The 15003-nt window shown below is 38.8% G+C and overlaps 1 protein-coding gene across 1 annotated transcript; it reads right to left on the bottom strand.

Moving 5' to 3' along the window:
* Positions 1–1466: 1466 nt before the first annotated feature.
* Positions 1467–14250, bottom strand: c1qtnf6b (C1q and TNF related 6b). The gene is made up of 3 exons (XM_026933564.3): positions 14120–14250; positions 8675–8875; positions 1467–6314 (listed from the first exon to the last, which is right to left on the bottom strand). The coding sequence occupies exons 2-3, from the start codon at positions 8865–8867 to the stop codon at positions 5770–5772; spliced, it is 738 nt and encodes a 245-aa protein (XP_026789365.1). The 5' UTR covers positions 8868–8875; positions 14120–14250; the 3' UTR covers positions 1467–5769.
* Between the last annotated feature and the right edge of the window lie 753 nt (positions 14251–15003).

The following is a 15003-nucleotide window of genomic DNA, read 5'->3' as shown; positions in this document are numbered from 1 at the left end:
ATAATTTCACTGAATAATTCATAGTAGTTATGGAAGAAATATAAAACACTTTGGGGGTGTGCTGTTATAGAAAAATAATCAACCCGAGTTACTGCTTCCACTCAAAAAAAAAATTCCAATAAAACCATGATCTTGTGATCAAGTGTTTTATTCCTCTTACAACCCAGCAATTTGGCAATGATTACAATTTTTAAGCAATTACATCATACTTTTTTATCCATTTATAGTTACATTCTATGTTCTAATGTTTGTTGAAAAACCACAAAACAAGTTAGTTCCTGTTATCACTTGTTATAGCAGCTATAAATGCCCAGTCCCTCACTAGCCTCACTTGTTAGCCTGACGCATTAACAAGGGAAAAATGCATCTTGCCATGTTACCGAGAAACTAGAAAGTGCAAATTGCAAAATCTCTCAGTTCGGAAAAGTTACTGACACTGGAATCTCCTTCTATAATTGTTAAATAAATGTGTCCTTAAAGAAAGGCTCACAATATCAACAACTATACATTTTTCTTTGTTAAGTAACACAAACTTTTTAAAATATCTGTTTATTATGCTCCTTAGATTATACGGCGCATCCGCCAAACAAGTATATGTGAATTAGCTGTTACTTATATATTAATATATATTACTTTTGACCAATCTGATTTGAGAATTCACCAGTGCCATGGTATAAGGAATAAGATGAGAGTTTAAGGGATTATGCAATAATCAGTGTATGTAAACAGTCCATGAATTGAGTTATTAGTCATTTAACCAGATAAAGTACTCATTTTTTTGTACTTATAAACCGTTAATAACTCTTAAAGCACTCTTGATGTTGCACATTGCAATCTACAAATGAAATTGTTGAAACTACATCATTTATTTTTTTTATAAGCTAAACCTTAACACCGGTGCAGATTAATTACAGAGTAGATCACCACTATTACAGATGAGGGGAGGTCGAAGGAGTACAGAATAATAACAGAAGAGTGGTAGAGGTAAGAAGATGACAAACTGTGCAGATTAATTAGAAGAGACGAATGGTAAGGTGAAGAAATTGTAGAGAAGAGATGAAAGGGGAAAGAAAAAGGAGGGGAAGAAACACGATGGGAACAGGAGGTTGATTACAGAGGAAGCGAAGAGATTTTTCCTAGTGCACACTCTCTAGCCTGGGTTTATTCTTTCTCTGCCTCCATTAGTGGGTAGGGTGGAGTTCTCTCTCTCTCTCTCCCTCTCTCTCTCTCCCTCTCCCTGTAATCACAACCCAGGCTGCACACACTCACAGCAGAGGATAAAGTGAAGCCTGCACAATGTTTGGAGGACACTGAGGGTACACAGACTGCCAAAGTATTTTTATAGCAAGACACAATAAGAAGGCACAGATGGATGTGCTCACAAGAACAAACCTACAGGATGTTATCAGAGCTGTAACATGCTATATTATACTATCCTAGTAAAAACCACAGAAGCTGACCAAGGGTCACTTTGCTGAAGAATTTAATGGTAATATTTGGTACATAAAAATGTATTTACATAATACAAGCAATATTTATATTCATGTATACAAAAAAGTGCACTTTTGCCAGTAAACCTACAATTTAGCACCGTTATAATACAGCATCAATTTTAGGCCCGACATCAGAAACACCTGGAGAACACCAGGTGTTTAAGTTCCAGCTTGAACAAAATCTTTTATAATTGCAAACATGATATAATTTCAATGGCTGACATATGTGTTTTGCTCAAGTGTGAAAAGCGGTATGGAAAGGCTCAGTGTGTTAGGCAAGCTGTTACGACTCTCAATTCTTGATAGGAGATCGTAACAAAATATTACCTCAATTTACCCCAAGCCAAATCATTGGGACAGAAATATGAACTTCTTCATGCCTTTTGTGCTAAGTGCTCCAGTTCTGGTGTTTGACCTCTGCCTTGTTTAATTCCAGTCATCTGAAAGTCCACAGTAACATCTGGATTAGATGTAGAATGGAGCAGATTTTGGTTGAGCAATAAACTCTGCTGGCAAGATTAAAGTATATGAGCCATGTTTGCTAAGCTCCATTTGGAAGTGACAGCTTACTTTATGTTAGCATGCTAATATGCTTGTACGAGTCAATACAAGCTTTCCTCCCAGTCAATTGTTTGATTTGATTAACAACTAGCCTCACCCCATATCATGTTTTTGATAGTAAGATCACCTGAAAAAAAGAATTTTCTTGTAATATACCAACTCCAGACAATACTAGCCTTAATCAAAGTCAGTTTTTCAATGGCAAAAACACCTGAAAATCTCATACTATATATAAACTTTCTTCTGATATGCTAACTGAAGCTAAGGCATGTTTTTTGATAGTACTGTAACCTGAAAATTGATTTTCTGGTAATATACTAAAAAATACTCATTCTGATCATTCAGGTTTCTGATTGCAGGTTTGAGTCAGGTTTCTGATTGGACTGTCTTGTTATTTGAAAACTCCAGTGCTAGTCCCACTTAGAGCCAGCTTTTTGATGGTAGGATCAACTGAAAATCTCATAAGTGAACTTTCTTGTCATGTGCTAACTCCAGCTGATACAAACTTCACTCTGAGACATGTTTTAATAGTATTATCACTTGAAATGGATCTACTCTGAGCAAGTTTTTTTTAAGGTAGAATTAGCTGAAAATCTCATAAATGGACTTTCTTGTGAAATGCTAACTCTAGACAGTACTAGTCTCACTTGAGGTCAGTTTTCGGATAGTAGGATCACCTGAAAATCTTGTCATATACCAACTCTAGCCAATACTAGCAATTATTCTGAATCAAATGGCAATATCACCTGAAAATCATATCTTAATCTTCTTGTGATATGCTAACTTCAGCCAAAACTAGCCTTGTTCTGGTTCAGTTTTGATAGCAAAATCACCTGGAAATCTCATAAGTGTACTTTCTTTTGATATGCTAACTCCAGCTAATACCAGCCTCACTCTGAGGCATGTTTTGATAACAAAATCACCTGAAGATGGATTTTGTTGTAATATGCTATCTACAGAAAATACTAGCCTCGCTTTGAGGCATGTTTTTGACTGTATTATCACTTGAAAATGGACTTTCTTGTTATATGCTCACTCAAGCTAATACTAACCTCACTCAGAGTCAGGTTTTTGATTGTAGGATCACCTAAAATCATGTAATTTGGATTTTCTTGTGATGTACTAACTCCAGCCAATACTAGCCTCACTCTGAGGCCTTTCTGTGGTTCAGGTTTTTGATAGTAAGATCAACTGAAAATCACACAGATGTATTTTCTAGCAGCACAGTGAAGCGAGTATAACTATGTCACATGGCAGTGCCTGAGACAAACACAGGAACTTGATAGTGTTTCTGTCAGATACTTGCTATGGCTATAGTTGTCAAAGGCCTGAATTGGAGGTTACAGCTGCAAAACAACCTGGAAATCAAGACTAAACAAAACCCAGACTCGCACACATACATGCAGAAAACTTATCCAAAATAAGCAAACACTGTAAACCTCCTCAATGCCATTAAAACCACATTTATACAGTGGGGCAAATTTAAAAAGATCCAAATGGTTGGAGTTTTCTGTAGACACTGTCTCACCATGACCTGCTTATACCCCTTCATTTAATTGTTTATGCAGTAATAACATAAATGTTGAATTAACGCTGCCTCAGCCAAGAGTGGTTTTCTCTGCCCAGAACTAGACATTTTAGGTGGTAAAAATGTCTTTAACAGCAAATATAAGTCCAACCCACACACTTTTTTTGGCCTCTACCAACTGTTCTAATGACTAATATTGCATTTGACAACAGGCTATTTTATTAGGTAGTGTTAAAAAAAAAAAAAAAAGTGATGTGCGGTTTATTCCGAGCAAGAACCCACCCCCCTGTCCTTCATTACTCTCTCTCACTGACTTGTTCTCTGGTTGTGATTAAAGATAGTTGGTCTGGTTTCCTGTTTCTGGTGTCTATAAACACAGCAGCCCTAAAGCGGCTGGGTTTCCTTCCAGAGACAGATGGGTGGCCTCTTTTTTCTTTCAGCTCCAATCAATATCAGTGGCACAGAATTAAGACAGCTCAGTTTAGACACTTTAACACTATTCTGTATATTTTTTCGATGTTCCACTGTCCCTTAGTTCTTCCATACCATACCATCCTAGCAATCCACAATGTGACAGTGTGAGCTTTACACAATGCAATCATGAGTAATGGGGTGCATTTGCACATGAGACAGAAAAGTATATTTACTGTGCCAAACTGTTCAAAATTGATTGCCTTGGCTATGCTTTGTGGCCGTTTTACCATAAAGCCTCCTTTTTGTCATACTTAAGTGCTAAATCATGTTAAAAATGAATCCCTCTGGGTGCATTGTCTTAACACACAGGGAGTGTATAAAAACTTTCAAGCTTCATTTTTGTACAGGGCCAAGCATAGTTTAGTGGTATATCACATCTGTAATGCTAATTTGCTTGGGCATCAGCCAAGTTTTCCTGTTCCTGTTGCTATTTTCATGGTCATCATTAAAATGCCTAAGCTGATATGAGTGCAGCAAGAGGAGTGACAATCAGAATCTGCCAGACCCATCATATTTAAACCGCTTTGGGCCAAAATTGCAATAATGATACTGACAGTGCAGATGCAAGGGTAATGGTATTTTTCTTTTTTTTAAATATTTGTGCACTATTTAGGTCACCTCATATTACCCAATATCTAACTAATGACACTTGATTTAATTACTTTACCTTTTAAAAACCAATTAAATGCCAGTCCTGCCACGTTTATTGACACTGTAGAAACAAGATGTTAGCTATGACCTACATTGAAAATCTGCTAAAATGCACCAAAAAACAGAAAACATAATTGTTATTGTTATTGATAAATAGCCAGCTGACTGATATTACAGGCAGCTGCTCATTTATACCAATGAATTTATAACTGGAATCCAGTCGTATGTCATTACACCAAAAGTGTACAAGGGAACGGGATAAGTTGATACAATTCATTTAACCATATCGCTTCATAATATATTCATCCTCTACCACACACCAACTATCTAATGCCTTATTTCCGCATTTATGCTAAAAAAAATGGACTGATTCTTTTTCATTGCATTTTTGAAAGTTAGCAGGATGGATTGAGTTTTTGGTTCCTGCATTGCTGCTGCTGCACCTTCACTCCTGTCACTCTGTATTGGTGTTAATGGCACTGAAAAAGCCTATCCAACTGGTATAAGCAAAGACCTCAACACACATAAGCTTTTACTCAGACCAGGCTAGTTCCAGAGACACAGTAAAAAGTAAAAACGATGATCCAGGACAAATGCTTATATAAGTCTGGAGTTTTTTCCAGTCAACCCTTCCCTTTCAGGAAGTGAGGATTTTTTGGAAGGACAGATACAGTACAGTTGACCTGGTTTCCTTTCACAATGTATAATGCTGTGCTCAGAAGAAGCTTCTGAGAAGATTTAAAGGATATTCTGCATAGTTTTGCTCATTGATAAGTTAATGAGGCTGCTCTGCAGCCAAATTAATCATATGTAACACAGCAAAAATCAAAAGGGTTAAAAGGGTACCAAAGGTACCAAATCAAATTGTTAGTGAGTGACCTATTTTTAGCACCAATATGTTAATCATCTGTCAGCTAAATGTACCTAATGCATTGTTATTATTAAATTAGAACTGTTTCCTTCCTCTTCAGAGAACTCCATTGGCACAAATTTTCCCTGAGAGAAACCTTAATCCACAATTCCCACTCTCAGTATTGGGATACCATCCATGCGATGGGGTTTCTATGCGGCAGGAGCCACCAGGTAGCCATTGAAGGTGATGTAGACGTCAACGTCATCGCTATAAATGGCATTCTCACGCTCACGCTTGAAGAGGCGCACCCAGACTTCATCATTAAGCTCAAGAGAAAGCATGACGCTCTGGCTCTGCATGATGGAGCGGTCACTGGGCTGAGCATACAGGATCACCTGCTCACGTTCATTCTGCATCAGGTGCAGGTAGGTCTCCTTGAAGTTCCACGTGTGGATGTTGATGTTGAAGAAGTAAATACCCGCCACATAGCAGTAGAACTTGCCTTTAAACATGTTGAAGTGTTCATCAAGGTTAACAAAGACGGTATCAAAGAGCAGCGCCTGGTAATAGTCATCGCTGTGGAGGGCCTTCCTGCGGCCCACCGAGAAGGACGAGTGCTGTGTCTTGCAAGGGTCTCCTGGAGCTCCAGCCTGCCCTTTGCTGCCTTTAGGGCCAGTGGCACCTCTGGAACCTGGAGGACCTTCTGCTCCTGCCTTACCCGGAGTTCCTCTCTCACCTCGATCACCTTTATCGCCTGTGAGACAGGAACAAATGAATGGATAAGAGGATGGAGGCATGGAAATTTAAAGTGTGTATTGGTGAGGGAGTGAGTAGCAAAGTCAATAAGTGAATGAGTGAGTGATGGTGCAACTGAGTAAGTAAGCAATGATGTCAGTGGGCAGGGCAAAGAGTGGATGAGTGGGTGAGTGAATGTGTGAGTGAGTGACTCCAAACACCACACGGATCACATTATGCACTAGGAACCCTACAGCTGTTAGGCAGCAATAATGAAATCCATCTAAGTAAAATCCAGCCAAGTCATGCTTAACACATCAAGTTCAATAGCCACAGAGTATTACGGTCTTTTTCTCTTTACTGGCTCTTACCTGGAACTCACTATCCTGATGTGAAAAGCCATGAGAAATGAGAAATGTAGTGTGTATAGTATATAAGGATTTGAGCCCTGGATATGGATCCTGAATTTCACAAGCACTATTTCACAGTAAAGTTGATCTGTACATCGTCTACCCACACATTGTTACTGTTCCTGTTCATAGCTGTTCCAGTGAATCCACCAGAACAGCTTTTACTGAGCTCTGAGTAAGCACAGGCAGTCTGCAAGAAGCTGAGTATTCTCAAGCCTGTAATCTCAGAACACAGACAAACACAACACACATGTTGCCGCTTGTAGTTTACTGCCACATAGGCAAGTTTCCTGCCAGGTCTGTACGCCTCTAGAGCCTGCTATCGCCTCTCGGGATGACTTCTACTGAGTCAGCTCGGTTTTTCTGATTAAGAAAGCAGAAGAGAGCCGAGAGCTGTGGTCTGCATGCAGGGGTCTGGGGTTAGAGCCAGTGCACCAGTTTTCAGAACTGGAGGGTTGGTTTGAGTTTCTGTGTGTTAGACCCTGAGTCCGGCAGAGAAAAGCGATGACAGCATGTGAGAGACTGAGTGCGCATGTGTGTGTGTGTGTGAGTGAGGGAGACAGAGCGGGGGAAAGTAAGCATGTTAGTGGGTGTAGCTAGTGTTTAGGGTCATCACTGGGTTACATATGATATAGGACTTCTGTTCCTCTCTGATCACAGAAACACTGATACGCTGCTTGGTTAATCTGAGACTCAAGTAGGCACATACTAAAAGCAGAAGAGTGAGAGAGTGAGTGAGTGAGTGAGGAAGGAAGGCACTGAATGAGCTAGCATGGTAGTGGGTGAGTGAGTAAGTAAGCAAGGTAACAACATGAGGGTGTGAATGAGTGGGTGAGTGGAAGAGTGAGTGATACACAGAACAGAAGAGTTTGTTCATGTGTGAAAAATATAGCCATAGCCATGTTAAACCTAACACTATGCCCTGGAAACACTGGAAAACACTGTTCACAAATTCTAACAACAAATAGCAATTTACAGAACATAACTCTGAACCCTGAACCAGATTATCTGTGGACCTTTCTGGAAAACTTTCTACTTTCTATCTAATGTGACTAAGAAATCTAACAGTGTTTCAAGGTAATAATGTCGTTCCCAAATCACGAAACTGTTATATAGGCTACAGCTGACTACAATAGCTATCTAATAATATTTTATTATTAGATTTATTTCAGTTTGTTACATTCCAGAAAGAGCAGAAAAGTTCACTGAACATGCTTTCAGAATCTCCTATAATGCTGGGACACACTTTAAGTGGCCGATGAGAGAATGTTCGTTTAAAAATGACGCTATACACACGCAATGAATGTACACATCAACTGTGTTTCGTCTTGCAGGATCACATTCTCGATGTACACACTTGTAGTCTGTAGCTTTCTTAAAAAAAAAAGCAAAAAAACAGACTACTCCACCTATTGTTTGTATCTGTATTCATATTCATTCTGACTAATGTAATATATACATGTATATTTTTCAACATTTTTTGCTTAAACTTCAGGCACTGAAGTGCTCACTTACACTTAAAATACTTTTTTATGCAAACAATTTAGATGTAATTGGAAAAAAAAATCCTAGATGTTGATCACCCTAATATTAGCACACTGCACATATTTATCTCACAGTTGATCCTAGCACTATAGGCGTAACAGTTTTTCCTTAAGTTCACGCCTTTAATGAAAATTCTTTCTACGCCACATTAAGAGTTGAGAGCACCTAGATAAGCGAGTCCTTAATTACAAAGAATGAGGTTTTCAGTGGAGCAGTTTTTATATTATTTCATCACCTTTTTATTTAGTCCATGACACCATTACAGATTAATCTGTAATAAAACATAAGAAACAATAAATTCCTGACTGGAGGTGTATGAAGTAATGAAGATTTCACAAGGATCTTGAGAAGGAGCTAAACTGGTTTTAACCTGTATACTAGGAAAAGATAGATTTTCGATGTGTGTATGTAGTTTTAGCCTTACCTTTGAGAATGGTCATGTTAATGAACGTTCGAACCTCTGGAGTCTGATAGGCCACGGGACGGGCCGAGCTGCTGAGGGGCGGGTCCAGGTGATCGCAGCACCTGCGGCAGTATTTGGGTGGTGACCTGGAAGGGGATGGGACAGAGGCCACCAGGGGGAGGAGCAACAGCACAGGTAAAAAGAATCCAGACATGACCACACCTGAAGAAAATAGTCAGATAGAGAGAGAGAGAGAGAGTGTGAAAATAAATAAATAAATAAATACCGAACCTTGAGAGTAATGGAAAAATGATGAATTCTGCATGTTGGCAGAGCCTCAGCATAATTACTGCAGATGCATGGGTAAGATATATTCATTAGGAATGGATCGGTACAAATAAATCAGGCGCCGTCTAATAACAGCATTGACTATAATAAGTCCAGTGTAGACAGATCTCCGAAGGATGTAATGCATTCAGTACATAGAAGAGACAATGCAGTCATAATGGGTATTAGGAAATTTGCTCTCATTTCATGTCTACCTAAACAGAGTAATGCAGCAGCGCTTTAATCCTTTAGACTGTCCAGCTCTCTCACCTCCTCATCTGTGCACTCGGATAAGGTTCCAAAGCTTCAACTTTCATGTAAATATCGCAGTCGGAACCATCACTAACTAGCCTAGCTGAGTCTCTGTGTCACAACTGGGTCAAAACGTTTGCTGTTTCCAGTATTTCTTTGTTGGATTTCTCATTAATATGATGTTGCTGGAAAATGGTGAGAGAAAATAAGCTCTTAGTCTTTTATTTTTAGGAGCTATCAGTGAAATCTGACCATTAATCCTTATGTTTGAGTTTATTTTTCCATTTGTAATTGCGCTAAAAATGTGTAATCAGCGCAGCAGATAACTTTTCAATTTAAGTTTCAAGTACAAACCCATTCCTTTATGGTACGATTAGTGTTCTTACAAGTTTGTTTGCATTGATTTAAACAAAATTCTACGACAATGCGCTTGTTTGTTCAAATTTGGACAAATTTCTCCTAAAAATCTAAAAATAATAGTTTGACTGTATAACATAAATCAACACTGAGCCATTTATTTAAAATAAAACTGAGTTATTTTCCACAGTGTAAGCAAGCTGGTTTGTAAATCCATTCTTCAGGCGGCAGGCAGAAATGTGTGACACACAGCATGGAGAAAATGATAGTGTTTGTTTAGTGACCACATTTATTGTGATAGTCAATCTGCCATAAATTGTGTTTGCTCATGCTGAACGGGCCCCAAGGACACCTGGTCAGTGCTGGTGATTTGAAAAAGCCCAGAGAGTGAGTTGGGGGGAAAAAACATTAAAATGAGACTGTGATGTCTTTTGACAAGGGCAGAAATAGAGGTCGAGCTCTTGGCATTGCAATAAACATTGGAAAGCACGAGAAAGAGAAGGAGACGAGAGTGAGAGAGGTAGATAGAAAAATGACAGACAGAGATGTGGGAGGTGGTGCAGAACTTGGCCCTGGGGGCTATGTTGATTTTGGCTGTAATTTTACTTGTTTCCTGAGCACTCTCCTACACCTCCCTTCACCCCCTCCCCCATCAAACCCCTCGCAGCGTACATCTGTCACTGCGCTATATTATGTTTACATCCACCCTACCTTTAGCTCACAGACATTACGTGAAATGTCAGGATGGTGTATGCAGGTGCATAGTATTACTGTTTAAATTATATAAGTCTTTCAGTATCAAGGCCATCATCATGCCTCATATTCATGCTGCCTTCACAAGCTCCACAAAACAGTCTTATTTACTACCTGCAAAGTAGTAAATGAAGTCCTTGCATTTTCTCCTGCCTACCTCTCTTGCTCTTGTGCTTTCTTATGTTTATTTTATTTGCCCAAAGCTTGACCTCTATTTCTGCCCTTGTCAAAAGACATTACAGTCTCACAAGCTCCTCAGATACTCCTGAGGTAAAGTACTCCTTTGCTACCTGCCAAGATGCAATTATGAAGTCTTTTAATTCTCCACTAGTTTGTTAGGTTAATTAGTCTGAAAATTAAGTATCAAAATTGTTCTTATGGTGCCTACTTGTCATTACAATATTCATATGAAACATTTAGCATGGAAACTGATGTTTACGATAATTCCATCAGCGCTCGAAGACAGCATGAGTGCTGCCAAAAAATTTTACTACCTGTAACGACAAAATTATGAAGTATTTTAATTCACCACTAATGTATTCTAGTTAGGTAGCCTAATTAGTCAGAAACTAAGGTGTCAAAATTGTTCCTATAGTTCCCACTTCATGTTCAGCTGTTAGCATGGAACCGACATTTATGATCATTCCTTCAGTGCATAAGGCAGCATGAGTGCTACTAAAAGTCTCAACCAATCCAAGTTTATAAGCACTCTGGCCCATGTTATCTCTGTAAGTGTTAATTCAACATTGATGCTTAATAATAATAATAATAATAATAATAATAATAATAATAATAATGATAATAATAGCATAAGTCATAGGTTTAGTCTTAGCATTTATGATTTTGACCCCTGTTGCCACGACGACACCTGAAAACCTCAGTTTTATGCTTTTTCAGTTAAAACAGTGGTCAGATAAAATGTGAATCAGATTCACCCAACAGAAAAGCCAATTCACTGAAGGGGAAAGGACGCAGGACGTGAAAGAGTCCCATTTTGCTTCTGGTGGTGTTTACTTTTGGTTCACACCAAAACTTTAACATGTGAATGTTAATTTGCAAACTTTGATCTGTTGAACCAATTTCAAAAACAAGAGGTTGTCAGTGTGGTCTCATGCTGTTAGCATTGAGTAATCCCATCCATCGACATATGCTAGAGTGTCTGTGGTAAAATTCAATTTTGTCTCCCTGCCTGCTACGATTATCTTATTAGCAGTGTTGGAACCTCTGATATAGATGCAGGTACAATGTTGTCCTGCTTGGCATCCATGTAGTATCAAGATTACATGTCAGAGAAAGAATGCATGAAACTGTAGTGTTAGTTCTGCGTATTCAGTAAGCAAAGGTGTGGATACTGGATCCATGAATTGTGAGAGGGTAAGTAACTGTAAGAATTAACACCTAGACTATGTGCCAGAAGTGTTCATTTATGTTGCTGAACCCAAATACATGCCATCAGTGTAACCTGTTGTCAACATTTTACAGGCTTCTATAATTGTTGGCACCCTTCATAAATATAAGCAAAAATAAATATATGAAGCACATTCATTTGATAATATTTTGAGTTTGAACACATGAGGATGCTGTATAGTTTTATTTTAACTCATTTTTTTTTCAAAAATTATAAGAATTATGAGAACTTGTTTTAAAGTTAATATTTGCTGACACTTCCCCCTGAAGAGATTAACAGCACAGAGCCTCTTCCTGTGTTATTAACAAGGTTATCTGCAATCTTGTAAGTTGCCACATCCGTCTACTGCCACTCTTAAAAGAAGATTGATGATGCCATCAATCTTCACAACAGCAACAAAAAAGATCAATGATCCAAGTATGATCATGTGTCCACTTCCAAGCAAATTCCAGCTGGAAATTCTCTCTTTATTATTATAGCTCTGATTGTGCTAATTATATATTTAACTGCTTGTTAACAATTATAACCATTACATGTGTTGAAAGTTCAGCCAATCATGTGGCAGAAGCACAGTTTATAAAATCATGCAAGTACAGATTAAGGGCTTCAGTTAATGTTCACATCAAACATCAGAATGAGGAATAAATATGATTTCAGTGACTTTGACCATGGCATTGTTGTTGGTGCCAGACATTTCACTATCTCCTGGCATCTTCATACACAACAGTCTCTAATGTTTACACAGTATGGGGTGATAAACCAAACAAAAAAAACATCCAGTGAGCTACAGTTTTCAATGTAGAAATGCCTTGTTGATGAGACGTCTGAGGAGAAAGGCCAGACTGGTTCAAGCTGACAGGAAGGTTACGATAACTCAAACAACCACTCTTTACAACCGTGGTGAGCAGAAAAGCATCTCAGAATGCACAACAATTGAGGTAAATGGGCCTCCTGACTAGTCTCACTGGATCTTACTCATGAAATACTTCTGAAGATCTTTGTCCGTTTTTTTTTTTGTGTGTGTGTGTGCTGCATCAGTGTTCTCTTTACGGTTCTGTGAACTCTTAGGACCTGAATTGCAAATGTTTTCTTGGTGACAGGCATTTTAAAAAGTATATCCTCATAACCTGTAATGCACTACATGTTCCACATAAAAAAGAAAGCTTATTAGATGTTTTTTTTCTCTCATAACTACCTTATTAAAATGATTAAAATATGTAATGGCCATTTTACTGACACTCATGACCCTGTGTTATTGTAGTTACTGTATCCTGGGAACTTTGGCTGGGAATTTTATGAAAAATGTTGAGACTTTCACTTTCCTTGGCTTTCAAAACCATAAGGAGTGGGTGAAAGAGGAAATCTGCAGTGTTTAACTGAGATGTAGGAATGTTAAACAGAGTCTTCGGGCTGACTCGCTCCCCCATTTTTCATGCATGGCAGATTTTTGGGCTCCTTTATGATGATTAAACATGCTGTCAACTTCTTTTCCTTTTTTGCACTTTGGCTTGTTGGACATACCTTACTGGGAATGTTGCACAATGCACTGACTCAGTGCTCAGGTTTATTCGTCTCCTGATATATTTGACTCTAATCCATCTTTGATCCTTCCATCTTCCTCTGCATCCATTTATTTTCTGTTCACATTTTGTGCCTTCAGTAAATCATTATGATTTATTATTATTAATGAAAATGCACACTAGTCCTTTTAAATCCAATATCCTGCAGGACAGAATAGAAACGTGCACAGACCACAGTGTGCAGCACTAAATTCAGTGAGGGCAATTCCCACTGCGCATGCGCAGAAAAGCTGCCTCATTACTCTACACAGCCTATTAATTTTTCCTTTTATTTTGTTTTGTGAGCTACATTCCAAAAAGTTTGCATATATATGAAAGATTGCTCTGTGCAATTTTTTTGGACGTGCACAGGGACTATTTGTTAAGTGGAACGAGTGAACCCTGTACCTCTTTCCAAATCCAGATGTTTTAATACAAAGAGAGGGGGGTGGAGGTGGAGGTGGGGGGGGAAGAAAAACTGCAAAAAGAGCCACGTCCTCACAAAGGAAGCAGCAGTAATGAGTGGAGAAAGTTGCATGCTGTATGCACATATTGCATCTCATGCATGGCAGGGTTGCCAGCACAGCAGACTCTCAAGATATTCTCAAGATTATCATAAATGTCAATCATCTCCGGCTTTCCGACTTTTTCTTCTTCTTCTTCTTTTTTTTTTTTTTTTTTTTTTTTTAGATAGTGCCGGTAATTTGCGCGCTGCCGTGTCGCGCGCTTGTGTGAACGCGCATTTTGCAATTTGGAAAAGCGTGCACGTGCCAAACAAATATATTTATGATCTATTAAAATCTGACTTACCGCAGGATCCTCATGCAGCCGATCCGAGTGCTGCTGCTGCTGCTGCTTTCCAGTGATCAGCTGGAAATTCTCTCTCTCTCTCTCTCTCTCTCTCTCTCTAAAGGAGTTCCCTCCTTATGAACACTGTATATGATTCTTTCCTCCTCCTCTTCTGCTTATCCTGTATTTTGATGCATCCTCCCTCTCCTTTTTTTCCTGCTTTATCCCCTCTTAAATTTACAGAGCTCCTGACTTTATGTGCAGTTTTTCTAGACACACTGCATGTGAAATCCTTGAGTGGGCTCTGGCCAAGCAAACAAAGCCCACTGATGGGCAATGCCTCAGACTGGGCACAAGCCCCTGGCTGGAAGGAAGAATGAGCAAAGTTTCAAACAGTACCTTCGTCTTATACCAGATTCTCAAACCCAAGTGAAAAAGACATATATTTAGTCGAGGTGGACGAGGACCTAAAGGTGATAACATCTTTCTATGCTCCAGAATTCTGGAGTAATAGACTTCACTGATGTTTCTGGTCAGTTGGTGCTCAAAATCGTATTCAGTCTCTGAATCCTGCTTAAGAATGTTGTTTGCGCATTACTAAACTGACCACTATAAGCTTCCCTTAGGCCAGCTTTTTTGTATGGGATTATGCCTGATTTTGTACAGTCAAAAATCACACACTAAAGATTTGTTTGGTTGTGAGTTGAGATCAGCGCATAATAATAGAACGCATAACGTGACGTGTTCATTGGTGCCATTGCAACCTAAGACAGCCAATGACAAAGTTCTGGAAGTATTAAAAGTTTTTGATTAAAGTCTCAGTATGTGAAGGCTACTATGAAGGTCGTTTCCAGTCGACCAATAGGAGGACAGTATCAGATGATGTGAAACCTACAAGACAGTAA

Source organism: Pangasianodon hypophthalmus, chromosome 2 (assembly GCF_027358585.1).
Source record: "Pangasianodon hypophthalmus isolate fPanHyp1 chromosome 2, fPanHyp1.pri, whole genome shotgun sequence".
NCBI classification, from domain to species: domain Eukaryota; kingdom Metazoa; phylum Chordata; class Actinopteri; order Siluriformes; family Pangasiidae; genus Pangasianodon; species Pangasianodon hypophthalmus.
This window is presented reverse-complemented; position numbering and strand designations above follow the sequence as displayed.